The sequence below is a fragment of the Larus michahellis genome, chromosome 5, assembly GCF_964199755.1.
Source record: "Larus michahellis chromosome 5, bLarMic1.1, whole genome shotgun sequence".
Taxonomy (NCBI): Eukaryota; Metazoa; Chordata; class Aves; order Charadriiformes; family Laridae; genus Larus; species Larus michahellis.
This window is the reverse complement of record NC_133900.1, coordinates 47,296,646-47,319,869: the sequence shown is the minus strand read 5'-3', so window position 1 is coordinate 47,319,869 and position 23,224 is coordinate 47,296,646. Positions and strand designations below refer to the sequence as shown.

Here is a 23,224-nt window from a genome sequence, read left to right as displayed (position 1 = left end):
AGATTTCTGTTTCTCCTTCTGTGATTGTAGTTTATTTTTATCACATTCTGCATGCACCAGCCTCCTTCCTGCCTTTTCTTTTGATTGCTCTCATTTTACTGCTTTTCTGAACACTGAGCTGTAATTGGTTTTTTTGTTTTTTGGGTTTTTTTTTTTTAAACAATTGAGTGGATTCCTGTGATTAGGCCTTATTTTCTGATATCTGGCTGCTGTTGATGATGGTGGTGTACGAAGCGCAATTAATACCAGCTGGTTTTCCTAAGCAAGGCAAACAAAGGCAGAGACTAGTAAAAAGACTTGAGAAAGGCCAAGCATATTTTAAATGTAGGGTTTTTTCCCCAAATATTCTAATGCCAAGAGCTATACTGATTGGAGGGCTTGTAATTATACAGAAACCCTTTCCAGCGGACGGGGACACACACACACACACTCTTGCTCTCTGCTAATTTTGTCATGCTTTTAAAAGGTTAAAAAAAGCTATGTAATCAAAACCAATTTTATTGTTAATAACTGTTTTATTGATATTTTGTAAGTAGGTTTCTTAGTTTCAGATCCAAATTTGATTTACTACTGTATTGCTGATCCCATCTGCATCTGATTCGGCTCTTCAGTACTATGGCCTTAGACTGTAACTTCAGTTTGAGGTCAGATGTGATTCTTGCAGCTGCAATTAAATGCCTGCAAATTAAACCAGATCTAGACAAGGACTGTGAGCAGACACTCTCTAGTTTCTGGGCTGTCACTGGTGCTGAGACCAGCAGACTGGAGACCGGTAATATTAGCACAGGGGTGGCCTCACTTGGAGCCGGTGGTGGTGAGTCGTTGGGTTTCTCCATACATCCTCCTTGAAGCATCTCATGGCAGTGTTGTTATTGCCACTGGTTTCCGTAGTCTTTGGATCAGAGCTTTATACATCAGGTTTTTAATTTCCACGATCACAGCTTCGGGTTCTGCCAAGACCGGCTCCACATCTTGCTCCTTGTGATATGGAAGACCCTGTGCAGACTCTCCGAGGGGTTTCCCTCTTCTGCCAGTATCATTTGGCCACGTATCTGACGTCTCCCAGTAAGCAGTGTATGGTTGCTCAGCTTGGTGCCCAGGTCATTAGCATGTTGTCCATCTGTTGTCCACTCCGTGTACCCTGGAGGTGCCATGTACATTGGTACTGCTGGCATTGTCCTCCTGTGTTGACAGGATGGGCTCTAATTAGACCACAGCAAGCCTGGCAGGCATACAGAGGGTGTTTTACATATATTGGTGTATGTAACTTTACCAGGGAATGTCTATTCTGACTGCCTAGATACAATGGCACTGAGCTTCCCCCTTGTAATAGGGGTTTGATTCTCCCTCAATGAAAGGGGGAGCAAAAACACGTGTGAGATCAAGCACCTCTTAAAGTGGAAGGACAGTGGGGTTTTCCCCAATTAATAAAGTAGCCAGGCTCCTTCCTTCCTCTTGCAAACATATCTGGGTTTGTAACTTCTCAGAAAGTTTTTATTAAGTGCAAGTTTGGGATTTATGGTCTTGTCAGTACAGAGGCAAATAAATACGTTATTCTCGCTTGGCAAGCTGAGCTAAATTCTGACAAAAGTAGATGTTTTGGCTTCTTTTGTATAGGAGGGAGATATGCAATGTCATGTAACTGTGACCGCCAGCCAGGCTGTATATTTTGTAGTGATCTATATACTTTTAATCTCCCTGCTCAGGACTTGAACGTTTTCTTTTGGCTTACCTTACTAGGTGACCTCGGGTTAAAAAAATCAGGCGATTAATGCCATTAATAATTTTGGTGCTGTCAGCTACTAATGACCCACCTTAGAGTCACTGCTGGTCCTGTTGTATGGGAGGGTGTTTAAAGCCTCTCTTCACAGGCAGACCCAGGTCTTCTAATTTTAAAAGCGCCTCCTTGCTTTCTGACCTTATATCCTGACTCCAGACAAGCCAGTGAAGGTAGGGAGCTGATGCCAGTATGGTTTACTGATCCTCTGGCTTACTGTATGGTGCGCACCCGGTGCTTTCACAAACTCTGAAAGTGTATGAAGTTAAACTTGAATATATATAAAAACAAACGAGGTTAAAACTGGAGAGAAGCAAGACAGTTTTAATGACCTCATCTGTTTTGCTGAGGTATCCCATGATACCTTTTTTCCTTGGAAAATTGCATGGGGAAAAAACATTCCTGCCAGTCTAGAGTTTTGTACAGATCAGTTTTAGGACCCCTGACACTCTTGATCTTGGTTTGTGGGTTTGGATATGTTTTCATCCAGTGAACTGCTGCAGCGGGTGGAGATGTTACCTCCCTTCAGCTGCTTGTCACCCCTCTTGCCCTACAGTGGCCGTGTGGAAATGGAGTGTGAGCTCTTTGTGGCGTTGGGCAAATAAAAAGATGGCTTAGGTGAGTCTGTGGTTGCAACCAGCTGAGCCAAGGTGGAGGTTAGTCCCTCCAGCCACTCCTGCCTACCTGCCCGCTGAAAGCTAGTGCCTCTACAATCCCACAAGAGGAGTTCAAAGGAGAAACCAGCAGTAATCTGCTGAAGTTGAATGCAACTAGATCACTTGGACAGGAGCAAAGGGTGAGAGCTTTCACTATGGGGTAGTGCATGTGCTGCAGTAACCTTCAGCATGCTGTATGGGAGCCCCTGCAGGTCTTCAGGGTGCCCCTGGGAGGTTGGTCTTGGCTCTCGGCTCTTGCACAGTTGGGAAATGGAGACAGAAGCTATGCGACTTGGTGTCGGGACTAATGTAGGAAGCTCTTCAGAAGAGAAACTCAAACCTAGATGCTCCAGGACTCAAATTCCTGCTCTTGCAGTGCGAAATCACTCCTCTCTGATGCAGGTGTCTTGGTAAGTCATCCCGGGGCAACTTTCTTCTGTACGGAAGCCTCGGTGATGTTATTTCCAAGAAAATACAGCTTTTTTGGGACTCGTGTAGTTTCTACAGAGCTTCTGAATACTTGAAACACTGTAATTTTTCTTTGAGACTTTTGGTTGCCTTCCCACTGGGTTCACAGATTGTAATTCATGCAGGAATCTCAGCCACAGTTGGAACTGGTCGAGCACAGAGGTTACACAAAAACCATAACTCCTAAATTTTGTATTTAGCTGTATCAGAAAGAAGAAGTTGCATAGGAGTCTAATCAGCAAAGCCCAGTGTGGATCTCAGAGATCAGATTAAAGTAGAGGCTGCTTCTGGACAAATGGACATTACAAAAAACATATTTTTGAACAAGCTGGATTTCTCCCCCCAAAAAAGTTAGCACTTTGCAGAATCTAAATGTACTTTGTCTTGAAAACATCCCTTACAACCCAAGACATGCCCAAGACCACATAGGATGTCAGCAGAAATATCTTATTTTTCTCCTCCTAAGGAAGCTGAGAGGTGAAGACTGTTCAAGGCTAAGATTATCACTGTAAAATAATATTAACATTGTAATGGTTGTGTCACAGCCGGCTTTGGCAATACCTGCCCTTGCAGCCCTGACTCTCACAGTTCAGGAAACTGTACCGCTGATACCATTTACAGGGGATACATTTGCTCCGATATGCAGGTTTAAAAATCTTCTGATGCTGGAGAGTGAGAATAATAAAAAGTTACATTTACAGCTCTGCCTTTTAAAATAAAGCTGGGCGATGCTTGAGGGAGTCTAACCAAAGCTAGGAGGAGAATCTAAGGACTTTAATTAGATGAATTAGAGTTGGGCTGGCTCATTACACCATAAAATTCATAAGCAATAAAAAAATAGGATCTTTATTTCCCCTCCCCCCGATGTTCAGGAAGGACAGGAGCTTGTTAGGACAATTCTTCAGTCTCGACTGTGTGCAGCTTGGGGCAGAGAGAGCATCTTTGCACGCAGCGCTCCAGGGCAGCAACCCTGCTCCTTCCCATGCTGTCAGTGCCACCGGCCATGGGTCGTTCCTCCTTTCCTGCTCCCACCACACACTTAACTCACACACGGACGCAATTTTTCACTCTCCTCTCTAGGTGGAGGCGCCCCTGTGGATTTTTCTAATCCCAGCTCCTTCTTCTTGATAATTGTTTGTGAGCTGTGTGGAGCGGCTGCATTGACAGCCTGTGAATTTGGTGTGATGCCCATAATCAGCTTGTGAGACGGCGCGGGAGGCCACCCACTGCCCTCAGGACTATCTGCCACTTAGGGTGGTAAAGAAACACTTAGAAAATGGAGGAAGTCAGTGCAAAGTAGGGCGAGGGATGGGAGGGGAAGGAGCATGGCCTGGTGCCTCCTTGGAGGTAAACAGTTGTGGGGAGCCAGGAGCAGGAGGAAGATCGCAATAGATTGGAGGAGCTGGTGATAAACTTCTGTTTGATGCTTAAAGTTTTTAAATGAAACAGTCTCTAAAATCTCGATACCTGTGCTCAAAAGCTCCCATTCCTGCAGCTCCCCTTCTGTAATGATTCACAGATACCAAGTCCAGATATGAGAAGACACCAAAAGAGTGGTATGATCACTCAGACTTGAAACCCAGCCCAGCGATTCCTCCATCGAGCCCATAAATCATTGGAGCTGTAGCAGCCATTTCCCAAAGGCTGCTGGAGCCTTCCCTTGAGCCTTTGGCGTATTGGAGGCCAAGACGTTGTGTGCTCTGGGGAGGCACCCAGTGCCCGTCACCCTGTCTCTGGGCTCAGGAGTACATAGCAACCGCTGGGTCCTTGCTGACTGCCACTTTCCAAGCTCCTTGTTCTTCTCTGCAGCATTTTCTGTCTTGTTTCACTGGTGGGTCTTTGTTTCCAGTAAATGGAATGTTTCCTTCTGCCCCAGCCCAGCTCCACAGCACCCGGGTGCGGTGTTGCCACTGTACAGGATCCAGGTGTGTGGAAAACTTGATGAAACAACAGCCTCTTGTCTTGGCCATGGGACCGCAGAGTCCTCCTTTTTCCATCATCTGCCAAATCAAGTTTGTCTAATTATTAGTGTTAATTACCTCTTTTCCTACTCATACCTCTCCTGCAATCTTGCTTCTTTCTCAAGACTATGCCATTTTCTTCCATTGAAGCAACCGACTGTGGGGCTACTGTGGTCATCATCCCTTCCGCAGTCGTTTTGGGTGTGACTCAAGTTACCTCCTTTCCTTACTCTTGCGCCCCTCTAACTTCCTTCTCCACTCGGATTGTTATTGCTTTCCCTTCCCTTGTACTCCTCCATTCTGTTCTCCTTGATTTGGTAAAGCTCCAGTTGGTAATCAGCCCGGTTTTCCATCTCTCTGCCTCCATCTTCACCCCTTAGCCCTAATGAATTATTTTTTTCCTTCCTTCTCCTAATGCTCTTTTCTTCAGTTTGACTGTATGGGACTCATCAGATCCAATTAGTGTTCTAATTCAGCAATCTGGTGATTTGCGGGCTGAAGGAGCCAGTCCCTCCTCCCAAGTTCTAGGACACTCGGAGCAGCCAGCTCCAACTGCAGTGGTCAGGGTTGCCCCGGTGCTATGGAACCTGGGAAAGCTGAATCCCTTAAATCAGTGGAGATCTCACCAATGCAATTAATGAAGTCTAGAAAGCTGCTCAGTGATGTTTAGGTGGTGTCATCTACCAGCCAAAGTCCACCTTGCTCGCTGGACTCCTAATATTTCTTTATTTTATAAAAATTCCCTCTCAAAATTAAGTAAAATAAATTCTTGAGCTGCTGATATATTTACTGCTCTAGAAACAGTTTAAGAGGTGTAGGGTTAGACCTTTATCAAATGGCTCGGTTGTTGCCAACTTCAGGCATTCAAAAGCCATCTTTCAGGCTTCAAAAAATCTATAATAGTCATAAGGGGGAGGGCGGAAACAGGAGTTTTTTCAAAAATTCCCGTGCTTTTAAAATTCATGTCTTGGTGAACATGAGGTCAGAACGTTTTGAGACAAGAAGGAAAAGAAAAGGAAACAGAAATCTTGGTTTATTATTACGTGGTTACTCTGTGACAGTGTCTGACGGTACGGCTTCAAGTGCAGCAACACCGCAAACTCTGTCCTTCTGCTGAGATAACATTGTTGATGCGGAAAACAGAACCGGAAGCAAAACAAATACCAGGAATTCTTGGTGTTTGAGGAAGAGAGAGGGAGGAAGGGCAGGGTGCTGCCGGAGGCGTAGTAGAGCCCTGAGTAAGGTTGCTATCCCGCTGACAGTGTTCTGCCCCGGTTTCGTGTTGCAGGATGTTAGCAGCAGTCACGGTGTAATGTATCCCCTGTGCACAGCTTCCTCCGGCTTGTCAGGATGCTCTGTCAGTCAGATCAAGGAAGTGCTCTGGAGAAACAAACTCCCCAAAACCAGGCAATTTGAAAAAACTGTATTTGTCCCCTAATCTGGGTGACAGTGCAGGAGTATCCCAAAACAGTACTGCAACGAAACCAGTACTGAGCTCCCAGCTGCAAGGAGGAGCACTGGTCTTGCCAGAGTTGAGACATCACCAGTGTAGCTCCTTCGATAGTCAGCAGGGATGAACGGGCGCTGTTGGGGACGTTTTGCATGAGCACCTGTAAATGTCCGTCTTGGGAGGAAAATAAAAACCCTTAAAAAGGTTCATTTCTCTGCTCTGGGCTGCAAAGGAAGCCAGGAGGACAAGAAGGAGCAGCCTCAAGTTGTGCCAGGGGAGGTTTAGATAGGATATTAGGAAAAATTTCTTCACTGAAAGGGTTTTCAAACACTGGAACAGATTGCCCAGGGAAATGGTTGAGTCGCCATCCCTGGAAGTATTTAAAAGATGTGCAGATGTGGCACTTAGAGACATGGTTTAGTGGTGGACTTGGCCATGTTAGTTTACAGTTGGACTCAATGATCTTAAAGGTCTTTTCCAACCTAAATGATTCTATGATTCTACCACATTTGATGTGATGAATTCCGCCTGGCTCTCTGTTACGTGTTTGTACAACACCAGTGGTGTAGATCCCAGATCTGTGACTCAGGCTGCAGGCAGGGCAATGATAATAATACTCCTGCGGTTGTTTTCTTAGTGATAAATTTGCCTTGATAGTTGGTGTTCTTCGGCCAGCCCCTAGGAATTAAACTCATTAAGCTCTCCTTGCTGATGGCCCTTTTGCTTACGGTGGTCTGAGGTTGAGGAGTACCTGCTCATTGTTGGATGCTCTCTTTGACCTGTTTACCCTCATCCCGCTTCGTGACCCGCAGGAAAGAGTTCACAGATTGGCTAAAGCAATTTCAAAACTGTAAAAAACAAACCCTCATTAGTTTCCTAAATCTAGTCCTCGTGTTGGGAATTTGGGAGATTGGATTTAAATCTATAGCAACATTTAATTTCATATTCACAGTGGGGTAGTTGCTGTAAGTGGAGGAGCGAGTTCATCTGCAGCAGCAAATTGAATCTGAAAGTAAAATGCTTTTATTACCACTAGCCTCACAGCAGTGTCTCTCCTTGGCTCGGCTGCATCTTTTCTGTTTCAAAAGCTGCTGCTCTTCCACTTCATGGTCAAATCCTTCCATCAAACCTATAAGCATAGGCTGGAAACCCAACAAAATTTGTCATCTACACAGATAAGATGTATCCAGGCTATAAATACACAAATCCATGGGGCAGCACTAGCAGAGCCATGCCTAAGACTGTCGTAGCTTTACTCTTAAAGCCATCCATTTTAGACTGCTCTACAGTTTCTGGAGGCATTCAGATTTTGCAAATACGCATCCCAGAACTTGGGAAATATAAAAAAAAATATAAATCATTCAGTCATTTTTGAGGGGGAAGAAGGGTAAGGCAAAACACTTATTCTTTCCCCAACTAAGAAGAACCACCGCGGCTCTCGGGCTCAAAGTTAGAGTCGTGGTAGCCAAGGAGAGGGGGAGGGGTTCTTGTTGGCATCCTGGTAAAAGCCTTGTGGAGATCTGCAAATGCTCTGGGTTTTGAAAACCATCACTCTGCTTATGCAGGGCTTACCCAGCAGTTGTGCTTCTCAACATCGTCCTCTCAGCCTCCAAAAAGACAAGATGCACTGCGGATGCATGTATAATATAGTAGCTTGCAAAATATATTCTCCCATGCTTTTCTTTTTCTTTTCTTTTCTTTTCTTTTTTTTTTCTTTCTTTTTTTTTTAAAGCCCCCAAATCACTATTTGCTGGCAGGTTTTTGGCTTTGGCTGATTTATTTTTTTTTAATTTTGCTGCATTTTTGGCTGAAAACTTTTTGGCCAGGCATTGCTAAAGACTTCCATTTTCGGCCTAAAATTCCTGGTTTGGGACTGTTGGGTTTTGTTTGTGTGTTTGGGTTTTCTTGGATGAAAATGAGAAAATATTGTCGGGGAGAATAATTTGAAGACAGAAGTCATTCCCTGTGGATAGGTTTGTTTAATTAATAACCCCAGTTCTACTTGAAACAAATTTTGATGGAAATTCTCCGACTATCACTACTATCCAACCACGCTGAGGCTGACGAGGCAGCAGCTCTCCTCCGTGCTGTTTATATTAACATACGCAATGACTTAGATCCCTGCAAAATTGCAGAGAGCTCTAGATTATTCAAGTGTCGGAGGAGGCAACAAAAAAATGATCCATGATTATAATAAACTGCCTGCTATCTCTTGTTTCTATTAATAGCTCCTTTATAGCCTAAATGTTTACATTGGAGTGGGGTGGTGTAGTGTGCACAGACCCTGGGAGGAGGAGGGAATTGTATCGGGCCAACTACCACCACTGATACTTGGCTTTTCCTAGCCAGGTGAGGACTCCCAGCTCCAATGATTTTGTGCTGGATGGGGAAAATGCCAGTGAACTGGGTAAAAATGCTGCTAGGAGTATTTCCAGAAAGACCAAACAGCACTGCAGTGGTTTCTAACCTGCCTTTTGGCTGGAAAGGGTTTAAACCCAACGGTTGGGTTCAACCTTACATTTAAACCCAGTGGTTGGGTTCAGCCCAACGGTTGGGTTCAGCTCTTCATTTAAACCAAATGGTTGGGTTCAACCCTTCATTAAAACCCAACACAGCTAAACCCTGCAGTGTGGGGTGGTTTAGTTCTCAAACGCTTTTGCATGGGGAGAGAACCCAATCAGTTCCCACAAAGAGCTCTGCTGCTGTCTACAAGCTGTAGCGTCTGCCCTGCTCCTTGTAGCTAAATGTTTCTACTTCTCTTTTGTTTTTTATTTTCTCTTCAAAGGTGGGCCTTAATGTTCTGGTTCAGAGAGCAAACAAGTTTACCCCTGCCACTCGTCTCTTGATCCAGAGGTTTGTGCCGTTCCCTGCAGTCGGTAAGAAAGAACACCTTTTCTCTATATTCCAAGTATTGGCTCTAAACCTACTGATGGATAAAAGCCACTGGGATGGACACCTAACTCCTGCCTTCCTGATTTATGCCATCGCTGCCATGTCCCCTCAGCAGCACGTCCCTGAGTCGGTGCAGACAGCGATGGGATGGTGCAAAGCAACATTTCAGGAGGAAAATGATGCAAAGCTGCTGTCAGTGGCAGCTCAGGAAGCTTTGTCAAGCAGCACTTTCCACTCTCAAGCAGTTTGAAAAATGATCGTCATTGACTGGTCCGTGACTGTCCAAGTTCAAAAGCATTTAATTTGCAAGATCTGGTTTGAATTATGTCAAATCAGATCTTGGAATAAGTGGTAGCATTGAAGGTTTTTTTAGAAAAACATGCAATGAAATGCTCCCACTCTGAATATACAGATTTCTAGGAGTCGCTGATTAAAAAACAGACCAAAGCGTGTGAAGAATTAAGGCTGCTGCTGGCTTGTTGGAGCACAAAATAAACCTTCTGCAGTTTATCAGCTAACTGCTCGGTGTTTGAGGGAAGAAACACGCTGGACTCAGCCTTTGCTGAACCCTGTGGTTACAACATTCAGCAAGCGATGAGTTATTTCAGCTGTGAAGAAATTGCCAGTGGCGTAAGGGTAATTTTTTTATATAAGTTTGTTTATGTATAAAGGCCCTAGGTGGTTGGGGCTTCTAAAAATTTTTTTCTGACAGAAAAACAGCTGCTTCCCCTGTCTGCGGAGCAGGGGGTAACAGGGATTGTGTTCTGTAGGTTCCACTCAGTCTTTTTTCTGAGCACTTTGCCTCTATATAGCGAATCCATGGACATTGTTATTGTTCTCCTGGAACTTTCCTGGAATATATTTTTAGAGGGTTTATGCTTTCTTTTGGTTTTATAATCAGGAGGGCACCAGAGGTGAGCACAAGACCCAGGAGGCAGCTCCAAGGCTGGGTTTGAGTCAGAGATGCACGCGGGAAGTCTGCCACCGGGTTGATCTATTTTCATACCAAGGTGTACGGAGAAAGAGGTTACACTTGTGTTGGCATTGATTGAGGACCCATAATTAAATTGTTTAGCCTGTAATTAATTCTCTTGTTCTTATTTTATTTGTATACTGTCATGCTTCGTTATGTGCCAGGACATTAGGAAGCCTCCCACTAATTGCTGTTCTGTGGTTTTGTGGTTTTGAATGCTGCAAGCTATTGGTTTGCAGACCTGGACAAACAGTTTAGTTAAGATGCGTCTTTCCATTTCTTTTGAACCACCAGCTCCTAGCAAAAGGGCAGAATTTCACCTTGTCTGTGTGAAAAGCCAGACACTGGTGTAAAGCTATTGCTCCACTACTCTTTCAGCCTGGAGAAGAGAAGGCTCCAGGGAGACCTTATAGCAGCCTCCCAGTACCTAAAGAGGGCCTACAGGAAAGATGGGGAGGGAGTCTTTATCAGGGAGTCTAGAAATAGGACAAGGGGTAACAGTTTTAAACTGAAAGAGGGGAGATTTAGATTAGATATTAGGAAGAAATTCTTCACTGTGAGGGTGGTGAGGCACTGGAACAGATTGCCCAGAGAAGCTGTGGATGCCCCATCCCTGGAGGTGTTCAAGGCCAGGCTGGATGAGGCTTTGAGTAACCTGTTCTAGTGGGAGGTGTCCCTGCCCATGGCAGGGGGGTTGGAACTAGGTGATTTTTAAGGTCCCTTCTAACCTGAACCATTCTATGATTCTTAAGCAGTTTTCCCCTTGCCCTTCTCTGCCTCCATCTCCCACCAACCTCACTGAGCTGTGCTGGTTGATAGCAGCTGGAAAACTGGAGGTATGCATCAAAGCTTTATGGTCTCTCATCCCAAGGGATCATGAGAGATGGAGACTTGGGGAAGCGCAGCTATTGCTCAGGTGAAAGACAGCCAGAGTCCCAGCAAGAATGTCAATATAGCGTCTTGTTAAGCCTTGGGAAGCTGGGGTAGGCACTGGGATAACTGGTCTATGGGTCTTATTGCCCTCAGAGATGCTCCACATGTTGTGTCTGTCTTCTCTGGGTCATGGAACTATTGTCTTTGCCCGATAAACTAAACCATATCTGCAGAAATGCTGCCTGTAGGGCATATTTAACATAAATGGTCCCTCCTTGAAATCCACTTTCACCATGGGACCCCAAGATGAGTGCAGAGCATAGGGATGTATCCGCAGGGACCTCCAGACCTTGCTTGTGATAACACAGATTGCGGCCAGTCATGAATGTACCCAGGTGGCTGGTGCAGGTTCCAATTGCTCTGATCCCCATGTTGTGGCCAGTGGCACTGGAGCAGGGCGCCAGAAGATCAGGTTGCACCTTCAGCCTCTGCCAAAGGTAATTTGTAGTAGCTGAAAATCATAGCCTGTCCGAAAAATCCTCCCTAGCCCCAGGAGATGGATCCAGTAAACAATCCCGGGTGGAAAAGCTCATGGAAATGGCCAAGGCTCTGCATAACCAGTGGCTGGCTTGATGCAAAAGGGGTTCCTGCTTGATGTTGGCCACCCCAATGCATCGTCTGGGCAGCAAAGTTGTTCTCCGTGAAGGTTTTCAGTGCAGGAGAAGGGAAAGAGTGTGTCAGCACTGTGTTCTGGAGAGCCGTGATTGCCAAATTCGAACAAGAAGGCGCTGGACCCTTTCTTGGAGACATAGGCAGTGAAGGGCATCACTGCCCAGGGTTATTGTGAAGAACCCACTTTACCCACTTCTTCCCAAGCACTGAGTGTGGATAGCTGTCACGAAGGTCAGGGGTGCCGCTGATGATGGTGTGCTTTATACTGCAGATGTAAGTGGCTAACAAAAACCCATGGAAACCCGCAAAAAAACTCAAAGGTGGCATCCCAAACCTGAAATGAGGGAAGTTAAAGCTGGTAGAAAGATACCAGCTTCCAGTTGGAGGGAAGAGAGGTGAGGAGAAGGAAGGATTTCTTCCACTTGGTCTTTGGATTATTTTTTTTTTTGTGGGTGAGGTTAAAATTGTTAAATGTGTTTAGGTGGTGCACAAGGGCATATTTAGTGCGTGGAGAGCGCTGTGGTTTAGAAAGGATATTTATGCACATATAAAACTAGGGTAGTGGGTTGCTTTTGTATCTGAACCCAGTTTCCACTATGTCACTAAGTGTTTTCACAGAAGTATTTTCCAGCCTATATTATCACAATTTATTTCCAAATTCTGAAAATCAAATTGTCTGCACATATATTTATTACTTTCCCATTCAATCCTGTATTTGAGACTTCCATAAAATACAAGTTTACTCATAATTAGCAGCTTTTTCTGCTTTCTCAGTGTTTTACTGAAACAGAATGGGAGCAACTAACAGTTGCTTGTCTCAAATGGGCTGGAATCAGGTTTTGAATTTGGGACCTGGACAGTGAAGCCCTAATAGGATCCAGTGACTTAGAGAAGCATCTAGATGTGGTAGAAGCTTCAGGTCTGGACATCTCATCACAAGTGTGGCAAGAGCCTTGTGCTGGTGCATCCTGGCTTGGCCAGAGCATCTCTGCTGGCATGTTTTTGTATGTTCAGTCTTGACTGAAAGCTAGAAGGATGGGGCATATGAGTGTTAAAAAGGGAAAAAAAAAAGAGAGACGCTAAACTTGCATTAAATGAAATGCCTGTTTTCTGTTTTATCTTGCATTAGGGAGCTAAAGGGTTGGTAACACAGATATTTTGATAGATGGGAAGAGTGGTCCGGTAGTTTGAATATTAAAGAGAGAGACAGAGTGTGCGTGTGTGTATGTTCCTCTTATTCTCGAGTGTAAGGAGCATTTGTCACCACAAATCATCCTTGATTGCAGAGAGCTGCATTCGTATAGGGCTCACCCACCCACCACCCTCAAAAAATTAGACATTTGTTATATGACATGAATTGAGATTAATTAGCGAATATTAACCCATCAAGCAGTACAGAAACACATTTTTGGAAGCGGTGGTACTTGCAGCAACAGTGGGTTTGTGTTAGTTCTGGTTGGAAAGTTTGCAACAAAATGTGGTGGTGGGGGGAGAGTGCTGCAAAATGCCAGTTTATCAAAACCAAAACTTTTATAGGAATTAGTGGCTTTTCTTTAGAAAAATTTAAGAAGTCCTTGGGCCCTGGTGAGGAGCTGTATCTGGGAAGGATGTTCCTCAACCCCAAGTCTAACACATTACTTGAGGAGCAGAATTTGGGGCCACCTCAAGAAGTCTACAAAAGCCACAGGCTGGGCAAGGGGGGGATTGTCAGAAAGGGTCACAGAGCTGCCTCTCCCTCCGCCTCTGCTGCAAATGCAGGGCTGATTGATATTTGGAAAATGTGAATGCTGGGAACCAGACTCCTCCAAAGGACTGCTGGTTTGTGTCACAATTCAGAAAAATATTGTTAAAGCAAGCAAAGGGGTCTCTAATAGAAATTAAGTCCACAGATCCATTTTTTCCACTAAAACATGTGAAATAAGGGCAAATAGTCAGTAGGACCCCTACTAATGGGATACATGTCCATGGAAACAACCCAACCTTGTCTTATTTGATTGAAAAAAAGAATTCTATTCTTTTTAAGAGCTCAGATCTAAGCTGTCCTTCATAGCTCACTGAAATGTCTTGCAGTATATTTCCATCATACCTGCTAAAATCCATTATTTAAAAAGAGTTCGTCTGCTGGCTTAGCAAGGGGAGTTAAAAACAGCTCTGGGATATGCCATCAGAAGAGGCGGCTGTCAGTCATCAGTGCCTGATTGGCCAAGACCAACTGGTAGCCCAGTGCAAGGACATGTTTGCCTTAGTAGATCAAAATGTTGGGTGAAGAATTACTATGGGAGTTGGGAGCATCTCCAAATGCCAACATCTGGAAATACTGGTATTTCTTTGCGTCAATATGTTTCTGATTGTGACAGCAGATTCTTTTGCAAGTAAAAGAAAATTATCTTGATTATTATTCTTCTCTTAAGAATCACATCTTTGTCTTGGTAGAAGAGTGGCTCCTTGACTTGCAGATACTTCTTGGCAGATTGATGCAAGTAAAGCTGAAGGGCTGTCACGGCGAACAGAAGCCTGCCATTTGGTATTGACCAGGGCTGCGTTGCTAATCATCATGCTTTTCTCATCCTCAGCTAGTGCCAATATCTGCAATGTTGTCCTGATGAGGCACACAGAGCTGGAAGAAGGAATTGATGTTTTGGACAATAACGGAAACATTGTCGGGTCTTCCAGAATTGCTGCAAAACACGTATGTACCTGTGATGTTCCTGGCGAACACTCGGGTGAGCTTGTACACACCTGGACTTCAGGGTCAACGAGTCCCACAGCCGTAGGAATCGATGACTTGAAAGAGCTAGAAACAGATGAGCTTTACCCATCATGTGGGAAGAACGAAGAGGCAAAACTTCATGCCTGCTTTGTACCCATGCATGCAGTTGCATAGCCACAAAACTGTCTGAGTGTGCTGGTGGACACAGGCTCATGTCATGCAGGCAAATTCGGTGGCTGAACTTAATGGTGTGGAAGGGGGTAGATGGACATCAGGAAGACCCCGTACTACTCTGATACATTCACAGCCTTAGGATTTCTTTGCGGAAACTTGTAAGCAGTTCATGTTGAACACGAAGCAAAGATAACTTACACCTTTTTCTAAATGAGCAAGACTTCATTTTCGAGATGAGTAGCTTTTTAACCCTGTCATGTCAAAACTGCATTAACAATTGCCAACCAAAGCTTTGTGAGAGTAGCCAGATGTTTTTATCCTTGTCCTAACACCTGGCTTGTTCTCCTCTGTAACCTTCTACTCTCTGCCATCTGCCTGCAGTTATTCCCGTTTATTACCTTCTTACATAGTTTTGTCTTCTGAGCATCATCTGATTGAGGCATGTTGTTTCCAAGTGGGCTTTAATCTGAAATGTAAAGCATGTACCAAAGCACACGCCCAGGCAGAGGAGTTAATAATATAATGCTTGGCATTTCTCTCGCTCCTTCTGTCCAAGGCTCTTAAGGCACTTCATAGACAGCAATTAATGTACAGATTTACAGTCCTAGGCAAGAAATGGGAGATCTCTAATATCTCTCCATATTGTTGTTTAACAGGGAACTTAAAACAATCTGTTGAAGGGCTCAGAGATACTTATTTGAGCCAGTTTTCCTCACTTACATTAACTGGCTTCAGGACCCAGCTTCCTCTCTCCATCCTAATGGTCGAAGGGAAGACAGACAACATAGAAAATAAATATTAAAAGTGAAAGCACTGCAAGTGTAATTTAGGTGGAGTTTAAACCTCAGATTTGGGACTTCTGAGAACTTCTGCTTAGCTGCCATCTAATCCCAGTGCTTCTTCCTGAATAGCTTAGTACTGGGTTTTGTCATGTAAAATTTGGCAGATCCCGTGTAACACATCTGCGCCTATCTAAGATATTCTCCCAGTTTGGAAGGATGGAGTGCTCCCAAGCCTGGCCGTATGCAGAAGTTTCAGTGTTCCCATCCAAAATCTATAGTATCTTCTGCCTACATCTGCCAAAGCCCCATGCGTGGTCACAGTGCTTGGGGCGTCCCAGCTGGGTGCCAGCAAAGGTGGTTGGAAGAGGTACATGAAGACACAGTGGTGGTTATACACCTTGCTAGACCATCCTTGATCTCTCAGTCTCATCTCGGGGTATTTATACATATCGTGCTGCCAAGCTGTTCTGTTTGTTGCTTCCTGGTGAATCTCACCAGGGAGAAAGCACCAGCAGAGGGACAACAGTAGCTTAAAGGGATTAAAAAACAGTGATTAAAGTGATCAAAAAACAGAAACAAGTCTTGGAGCAGGCAATAAGGTACTGCATTCCCCCAACACGTAATTGAAATTGAAACTCAGTTGAGGGAGGAAGGGTTGAAGCTGCTGCTCAGCCCATATTGAGATATTTCACCTTACGGTGTCTTCCAGGCAGCTATTTTGCCCCTCTTTCCTTCCTGCAGGCAGCATTAACGTGTTTGCATGGGAATACGACAGGATGTTTGAGCGCCTTTGGTCACATGAAGTGAAATCAGGGAAGCTATTAGGTGTGTCTGTTTATTCCGCTGGATTTATGACCAAGCATGGGCTCCAGCCCATCGTTTGTAGTGACAGAGCGAAAATAGGTTGTGTACGAATAGCTGATTGATAGCAAAGTTGAAAGTGTGTATTGATACATTCATTCACATATGCAACAGAAGAAAGGCCAGCCAAACCATTTCTGTGCCCACACATTGATTGCTCTGTGCAGGTACATCCTAAGATTTGTTTTAAATGTCTTGGGTTGGTTTGTTTGTTTTTTCTTTTCAGGCACTGCTAGAAACAGCACTGACTAGAGTGGTCCTGCCAATGCCTATACTGGTTCTACCTCCAATTATTATGTCCATACTGGAAAAGTAAGTGTTGGGTAACACAAAGTGGGGGGACTTCTCAAGAGGAAGGGAGAAAAGATGCTCAACAAATTTATTGGTGTTTCTTAGCATTGGTCCATCGAAGACTTTTTTTTGCGTATTAAAATGTTCACGTTCCAGCATTTTTGACCCTTGTTGTAGGCTGCTAAAGTGCCATATTGATGTGATTATTTTAAATAATCTTTCTGAGACCCCAGCAGTTTGCATAACCCTATTCTAGAAGGCCAGTGTGAGCCCAAACTCTTTGAACTCAGTGGAAAAGTCTCCATAAGTTTTCAGTCCTCCATTTAGCAAACATTAGAGTTGCCACATGGGGTCAGACTAAAGGTCTGAGCCTGTGTTCAGCCAGCGGTAGGGAGTGTAGGGATTTACTGACCACACACCGCATCCAGACCACCTTGGCTACTGTTGGACTTGCTTGTGCCCTGTTTGAACTCGCTTGTACTTTCTTTCAATACTGTCCTGTGCCTTGGACTTCCCCAGAAGAATATATGCTTCACATATTTTTCAGAAGTTTGCTTTCCATCACAGTTAAAGGCAGAATCTCTCCTGGCAGATGCCTCCGTGGAGCATCAGTGCTAGGAGAGTGGGCAGGAAAGGGTGGGGTTATTATTTCATATCTAATTATCTCCTATCCGAGTTCTTAATAGCAAAAAAAAAACCACACAACAAACCAACCACAAACTGCCCTCTCCATTGGCCATTCTCCCACCTTGCTTTACAGCGCCTCTGCTTTTTCTTCTGCCCAGAGATGCTGTGAGCCTGTTTGGAGCTGTTGGGTGCCTTGGGACACCCATCAGCGGCTCATTTGGCATGAACGATCCGTGGGGTGGGGATCACCTTGCCAGCCTCGGGAGACTGATTAGTGCATTGAAAGATGGGGGTGCTAAAGGGCTTGCTACCTTTGTCCAGACAGCCAAGCTGGAAGCACTCTTTAAACAAATCTGTTGATAATGGATGCTCTAAAGCACTCCACTGACAAAGTAAATAGCAATTAGTACAATTAGGGATTGACCCATAGCTTTGGTTAGCCTTGTTTACTCTTGTAGAAACACCCCTAGGCAATTTTCTCTCCTTAACGGAAGGGTCTGGGCTGCTTCTGTAAATTTGGAGACTGATTTTTAACATCTAAATTTAAAAATATAGATATAGTCTGGTAACCCTCCAGCACTTAGAGACTGTCGCCAAGGGCCTGGGTGTGGGGAGAAACAGGGCAACAAACACTGTTTCGGGAACTGTAAAGTAAGTTTTCTTTCAGCCCTTTTTGCCCCAAATATACTGTTTTCCTCTCTTTTTCAAAGGGACTATGGTGGTTCCCTCCGGCAGGGCACAGTCTTGGTAACACTTTCTGCAAGCCACTGTTTGGAGACGGCTGCTGGAGACACACAAGGACGAGGGGTAGATTCTAGTCCCCCTAATTTTGTGTAAAGCATTTGATTTTCATGTCATGTTCTTCCTTGACAAAAGCTCTGCAGCCGCTTTCCTGCTCCAAGACCCTGTGTCACCCCCAGGGTCCCCCACCCTGTGATATACCCACAGGATCTGCTGGGGGCATGCTCAGGAATGACCATGCCTTACTCTGGAGTACTTTGCTCAGGGCTTGCTCAAAGTCATGTGTAAAACAGAGATTATCACTATTCTTTGTACCCCAGCATCTTGGCAGCTTCCCTGCTTCAAACTCAGACGCGTGATTCTAGCCTTTATAATCCCATCAAAGCTGCTTTGCTGTTGTCAGCCGAGAGGACTTCTGTTTTCATCTGTCCACATGCCAGACACTTCAGAAATGCCACCGATTTGTGATGTTCCTGCTACAGAGCTCTTACTTTTCGCCTTTCTGTCGTACTGAGGCTTTGCACCGAAGTGGCTGTTACTGCATTGTGTTACCGCAGGCTTAACACAGGCAGTGATTCCAGTCTAACGCTACATTGGTGATTTAGCTCATCCAAGAAAGATCACCCCAGAGGACTAACTTTTTTATTGCTGTAATTCAGAGGATCTTCGCTATTCTGGTTACCAACACGAACAGACAAAAATTTTTATGTGCAAAAATTCAAAGTCGGTAGAAAACTGGTCTCTAAATTATCGACTCCAACAGGAAACACTGAGGAGCATCATGGGTCTTGCTAAGCATCCACAAGCTTAAATGAAACTAATAGTAAAGTTTCCTTCGTACTTAGGGGCATCACAACTTCTTGTATTGATACGAGTTTTACTAAATGCACCTGTGCACTTTGCAGGACTTATCGAAACTAATTTTACCTGTCAAGCAAATGCGGACGTACAGGAGACTGTCTTCAAAATGTCATTGTTTTAACTAATAGAAAGACTTAATTCAGGTTTGCAAGAGAAAACTTTCCTCCCCACCACCCCCAAATGAAACTGTGTAGATATAAAAATATCTGGGCACTGATGTTGGCTGCCTAAATTCTACTTAGAGCTTTGTGCCTACTGTTTCATTTTCCATCAAATATCTTTGGATTCCTGGAAGCCTGTGAGTGAGAAACAGCAGGGATAGGGAGTGTGGTGCGGTTTGGCCACGCAGCTAGAGGTGGTGGTATCACTGTGGGACACAGAAGCATCCACCTGACATAGAAAGCATCCCTTTCCATAGCCGAGGGATTCGCAGTCCAGGTGTTGACTCGCAGATCTTTTAAAGTGGTTACTGAAGGACGCGGTCAGAGGTGAAACCTTGTTTTGGAAAAAAACTTGGATTATTTGGCAAAAAGTTTAACTTTTTAAATTTAGTAGAATTTTAGTTAGACTAGGGTGTTTTTCATGGGAGTCATATCAAGGCATGCATTATGAATTTATTTATAGAAATCCTTAGTGTCTATAAATGAGGAAGACGAGAGTGACGGCTTATTATTTGGAGGCTGGAGATCTGGAATCAGAAGTTGCAATCTGGATCCTCTACTAAGTCATTTGCATTTGGGGTTGTGGTGAAGGAGGAGAGCAATTCTCCTGCCTTGCATTTAAGTCCAGGTGGAAGAGGGTGACAGTGCTGCAGCTGGGTGGGAGTTGCACCACCCCAGGAGCAAGCTGCATGTTCCCAGCAGCGGTTTTCAGATTCACGGAAAATTCGCTCCCTCGTTTTCGTCTCGGTATTTGAAAAGTTTATTTTAAGTGGCCAGTTCCTGGTCGTCGTCTTTCCACTTGGATCCAGGTCTTTCCTCTCTCTCAGCCATCTCTCCATCTGCATGTTTTAACTCCCCCAGCTGCCTCTCTCGTCTCTTGTGCCATTTTTTTCAGCTCTCTTGGCTTCTCTCATCTCTTTGCCTGCTGTGTATTTTAACTCCCAGGGCCGCCTTCTCTGCTCTCCAAGTAATTCAATGTTACCTCCCACTGCTGAGCTCCGCAGCGCGCCATTCTTTCCCCATGTTTCATGCATTTCCTGCTGCTTGGTCGCTCTGTTGAAGCAGCTAACATATAGAATCAATGTTTATTTTGAGACTACATATGCCATGCGGGGAACACGGTGTCAGTTATTTTGTGCAGATGTATTCTCATTTAAGTTTTATAAATAATATCTGTGTTGGCAACTTTAATACGGAAAAATATTGGTTTCACATCATCTATGAGATGAAGACGACTCATCTATGGGATGTAGCTGACTTTGGAGCAGACAATGGAAACTTCATTAGTACCTGCACATCACAGATGTGTGGGGACAACTCTATCCACTGCATTAAGTTGGACTTCCAGTACCTCAGACATTTCTCTTTATTCAGATGCTTCTGTGAATCCTTTTGTCTGGTAGTTATGATGAAATCTGGGAAATGGCGCAGATTTCTCCCAGAAAGCACCAGTTACACAGCCACCATCCAAGACTTCACCAGTAGTCTTTGTCCAACTCCCAACTCCTTCCAGAGTTGAAGCCACAGCACATCTTGGTGTAGACCATCCAAGTCTGTGTGTAACTGCAACCTCAGGTTCCCTTGTAGGCTGAGCTCTGTTGTGGGAGACCCCAAATCCAGCATCTTCATGTAGCAATTGTCTGAGCTGTTTTCCTGTAACCCTCATAAAATTCATAAAATTAGGATGCTTTCTGGCTAGATCAACATTACAGAGCTGCTCTGGCTTAGCTAAGTCAGTCTAACCATGAAAAATGGATTCTCTCGATGGAGAGCCAGTGCTCAGCCCATGGTTTTGTGGTGCTGGAAAGGCTTTTTCTTCAGCTTAAACCATGTTTTTCACTGCAGAAATGCGTGTGAGGTAGGTGGCCCTCCCGGACCTCGTGTTCATGGCCTTTTGCTGGAGATATTCTCCTTCTGACAGTGTGTGCAGAACGTTTCCTACAGGTGCTCTTTCTCCTCTTAAGTGCAAAGCCTCTCCGTCCAGCTAAACCCTTGCTGACGTTTGTTTAAACTAAACAGCTGCCAGCAGTGACACCTTAAACTGCTGTGGCTGTTTCCAGAGTAAACATTGAAACTGCTCCTTTAATTATGTCAATCAAGCACAAAAATCCCCCAACCTCACTCTGTTTGCATCTGCCGTGTCCTCTGGAGGGGGCACTGGGGCTGTTCTCAAGAGCAGGAGGTATGAGCAGGACATGCTCCTTGGCAAGGACAGTGGTGGTATGGCTGGACAGGACAGCAGACAGAGCTACTAGTTGCTAGAAGAGCTCAGCATTCCCAAAATGACCCAAAATGAGTGAGAAAAGCTCAGAAACACACTCTGCAGATAGCAGAGAAACCTGACGGGCTCTCTGAAGCAGAGACGTGGTACGGTGCTGGCTCTGGGAGGTTCTCAGCAGAACTGGGATCTGGGGTAGGACAACCACCCCAAAGTTTATTTGCACGTCAGAGCGGTGTTTTGAACCCTGGGCTCTGAGGAGCCTGGGACGCCTCGGGATACCCAGAGCTTCAGCCTCCAGCGCTTTTCCTACCCTGTCAGCATCTTCGGCGTCTTGCAATGTATGTATTAGCTTTGAACCTGTTTATACCAAACACTACAGAAACCCCACAGAATCTGTCAGCTGGGAGACTTTGGTTAACTCCTGTCATATTTAGTTTAGCATCTGACACCTCCTTCTAGACAAATACAGCTCTGGTTCACTGAACCTGATAACTCCTTTTTAGTACAGCAACTGACTTCCATATGGAATAAATTACAGTACCTCTTGAAAAACGCCAGAGGCAGCTGCCAAATTATGCAAAATTTAAACCACTAATGAACAATGTGATGAAAGTTGAATGAAGGTGTATTTACAAGATCTACAACACACTGTCTTTGCGGAGCAGATGTACTGTCTGTACAAGTATGCGTGTGTCTGTGTATATACCTACATTACATGCACACTCATGCATATTGAAATGTTATCCGTAAGGTCTAGCTGGTTTAGGTATATCCGTTAGCAGTAAGCGCTACCTAGGATCAGTAAGCCAGAAGCTCCCCAGCGTATTAGTGCCTTTTTAATATCTGCTAGGCAAATTTTACAAAGGCAAATTGTAGAAAGAATAGGCATTAATGGGTTTTGAAGGGGGGTAAAGAAACAAATCTTATTAAAAAAAAAAAGAGAGAGAAGAGGAGGAAAGTATGTTCTTTGCCATCCAAAGCGTGATGTATAAACATGGATCACTTGTACTAGTGAGGCAGACCCTTGGGGCCAAAAATTTGGCTTCTAAAATTGGGAACAATAAAACATACACATTATTCTCTTCCTGCAGATTTCCAATGTGAGACCTTCTCTTCGTGCAAACTTTTCAATCCCGTGTTGTCTAATCTAAGCACCAAAGTTTAGTTCACCAGAGCCTGGCCAATCCTGTCCTGTGTACGTGGTGACAGTCTGTGAAACTACTGGTTTTGTATGAAAATAGCTTCAAGTACTGAATTAAATAGCAGAATTACTGGTAGGGTAAGATAATATTTGCTCTAGTGAATATAGCAGTCTGCTTCAGAAGATGCCAGTGGCAAAGTTGGTCTGTCAGGGGGATCTAAAGGTCTTGGCCTCCACTTTCTTGATTAAACCCCTTGGCAGAGCACAAAGGACAGTTTTGTAAACTAATTCACTCTTCAACAAATGGGTATTAATATTATTTATTTTTAATCTGCTATAATACTCTGCAATTAAACCCTTTGGAAATGTCTAATCATTCACTTCTGATGGGGGGTTAATCGGTGAAAAGAGGGGTTTTGATTGCATTTGACAGATAACAAAATGCAGCATGCAATATTTAACTTAGTATTTTTCTGAGATCTGTGTCAAGAGCAAAGATCCGAGGGACAGAAGAAAAGTGGACCTCTTGACTAATTATGAGTCATTTATTCTGAACCACACAAATTTTAAAATCTGAATCCCAATTAAGACATTACACTACATGTGTTAATTAGTCTCCTCTCCTTTTAAATCAAGCCATAACTCTTCTTAATTAGGAGGTTAGCCATTGTAATTTGAACTGGTCTGAGTTTGAAGCACTCCTGGAAATCACACCTGGGGACTGTACCTGGGATCATTTTAAATTGGTTGAGTTTTTACTTGGGTGATTATAAGGTCCCCAACAGGGCAATAATTAAAGAGGGTGCAGCTTCCAAATTAAGATGTCAGGGGTGGTATAAGCAGTGATGTCTTGGTTCTAAACTGTACTCCAGGGAGGCTTAAAGGATGCTGGTCATATGATTTTCTCAGCAAGGGCTCTCATGGATCACGAC

At 44.3% G+C, this 23,224-nt stretch overlaps 1 protein-coding gene across 3 annotated transcripts in view; it reads left to right on the top strand.

Moving 5' to 3' along the window:
* Nucleotides 1-23,224, top strand: part of SFXN5 (sideroflexin 5) — a 100,591-nt gene that overhangs the window by 53,712 nt on the left and 23,655 nt on the right. For 2 of the 3 annotated variants that reach the window (XM_074587169.1, XM_074587171.1), the window contains exons 10-12: nucleotides 9,098-9,188; nucleotides 14,296-14,411; nucleotides 16,476-16,561. In XM_074587169.1, coding sequence (XP_074443270.1) covers nucleotides 9,098-9,188; nucleotides 14,296-14,411; nucleotides 16,476-16,561 — 293 coding nt within the window. The remainder of the gene's footprint in view (nucleotides 1-9,097; nucleotides 9,189-14,295; nucleotides 14,412-16,475; nucleotides 16,562-23,224) is intronic. The other variant, XM_074587170.1, reaches the window with a different exon arrangement.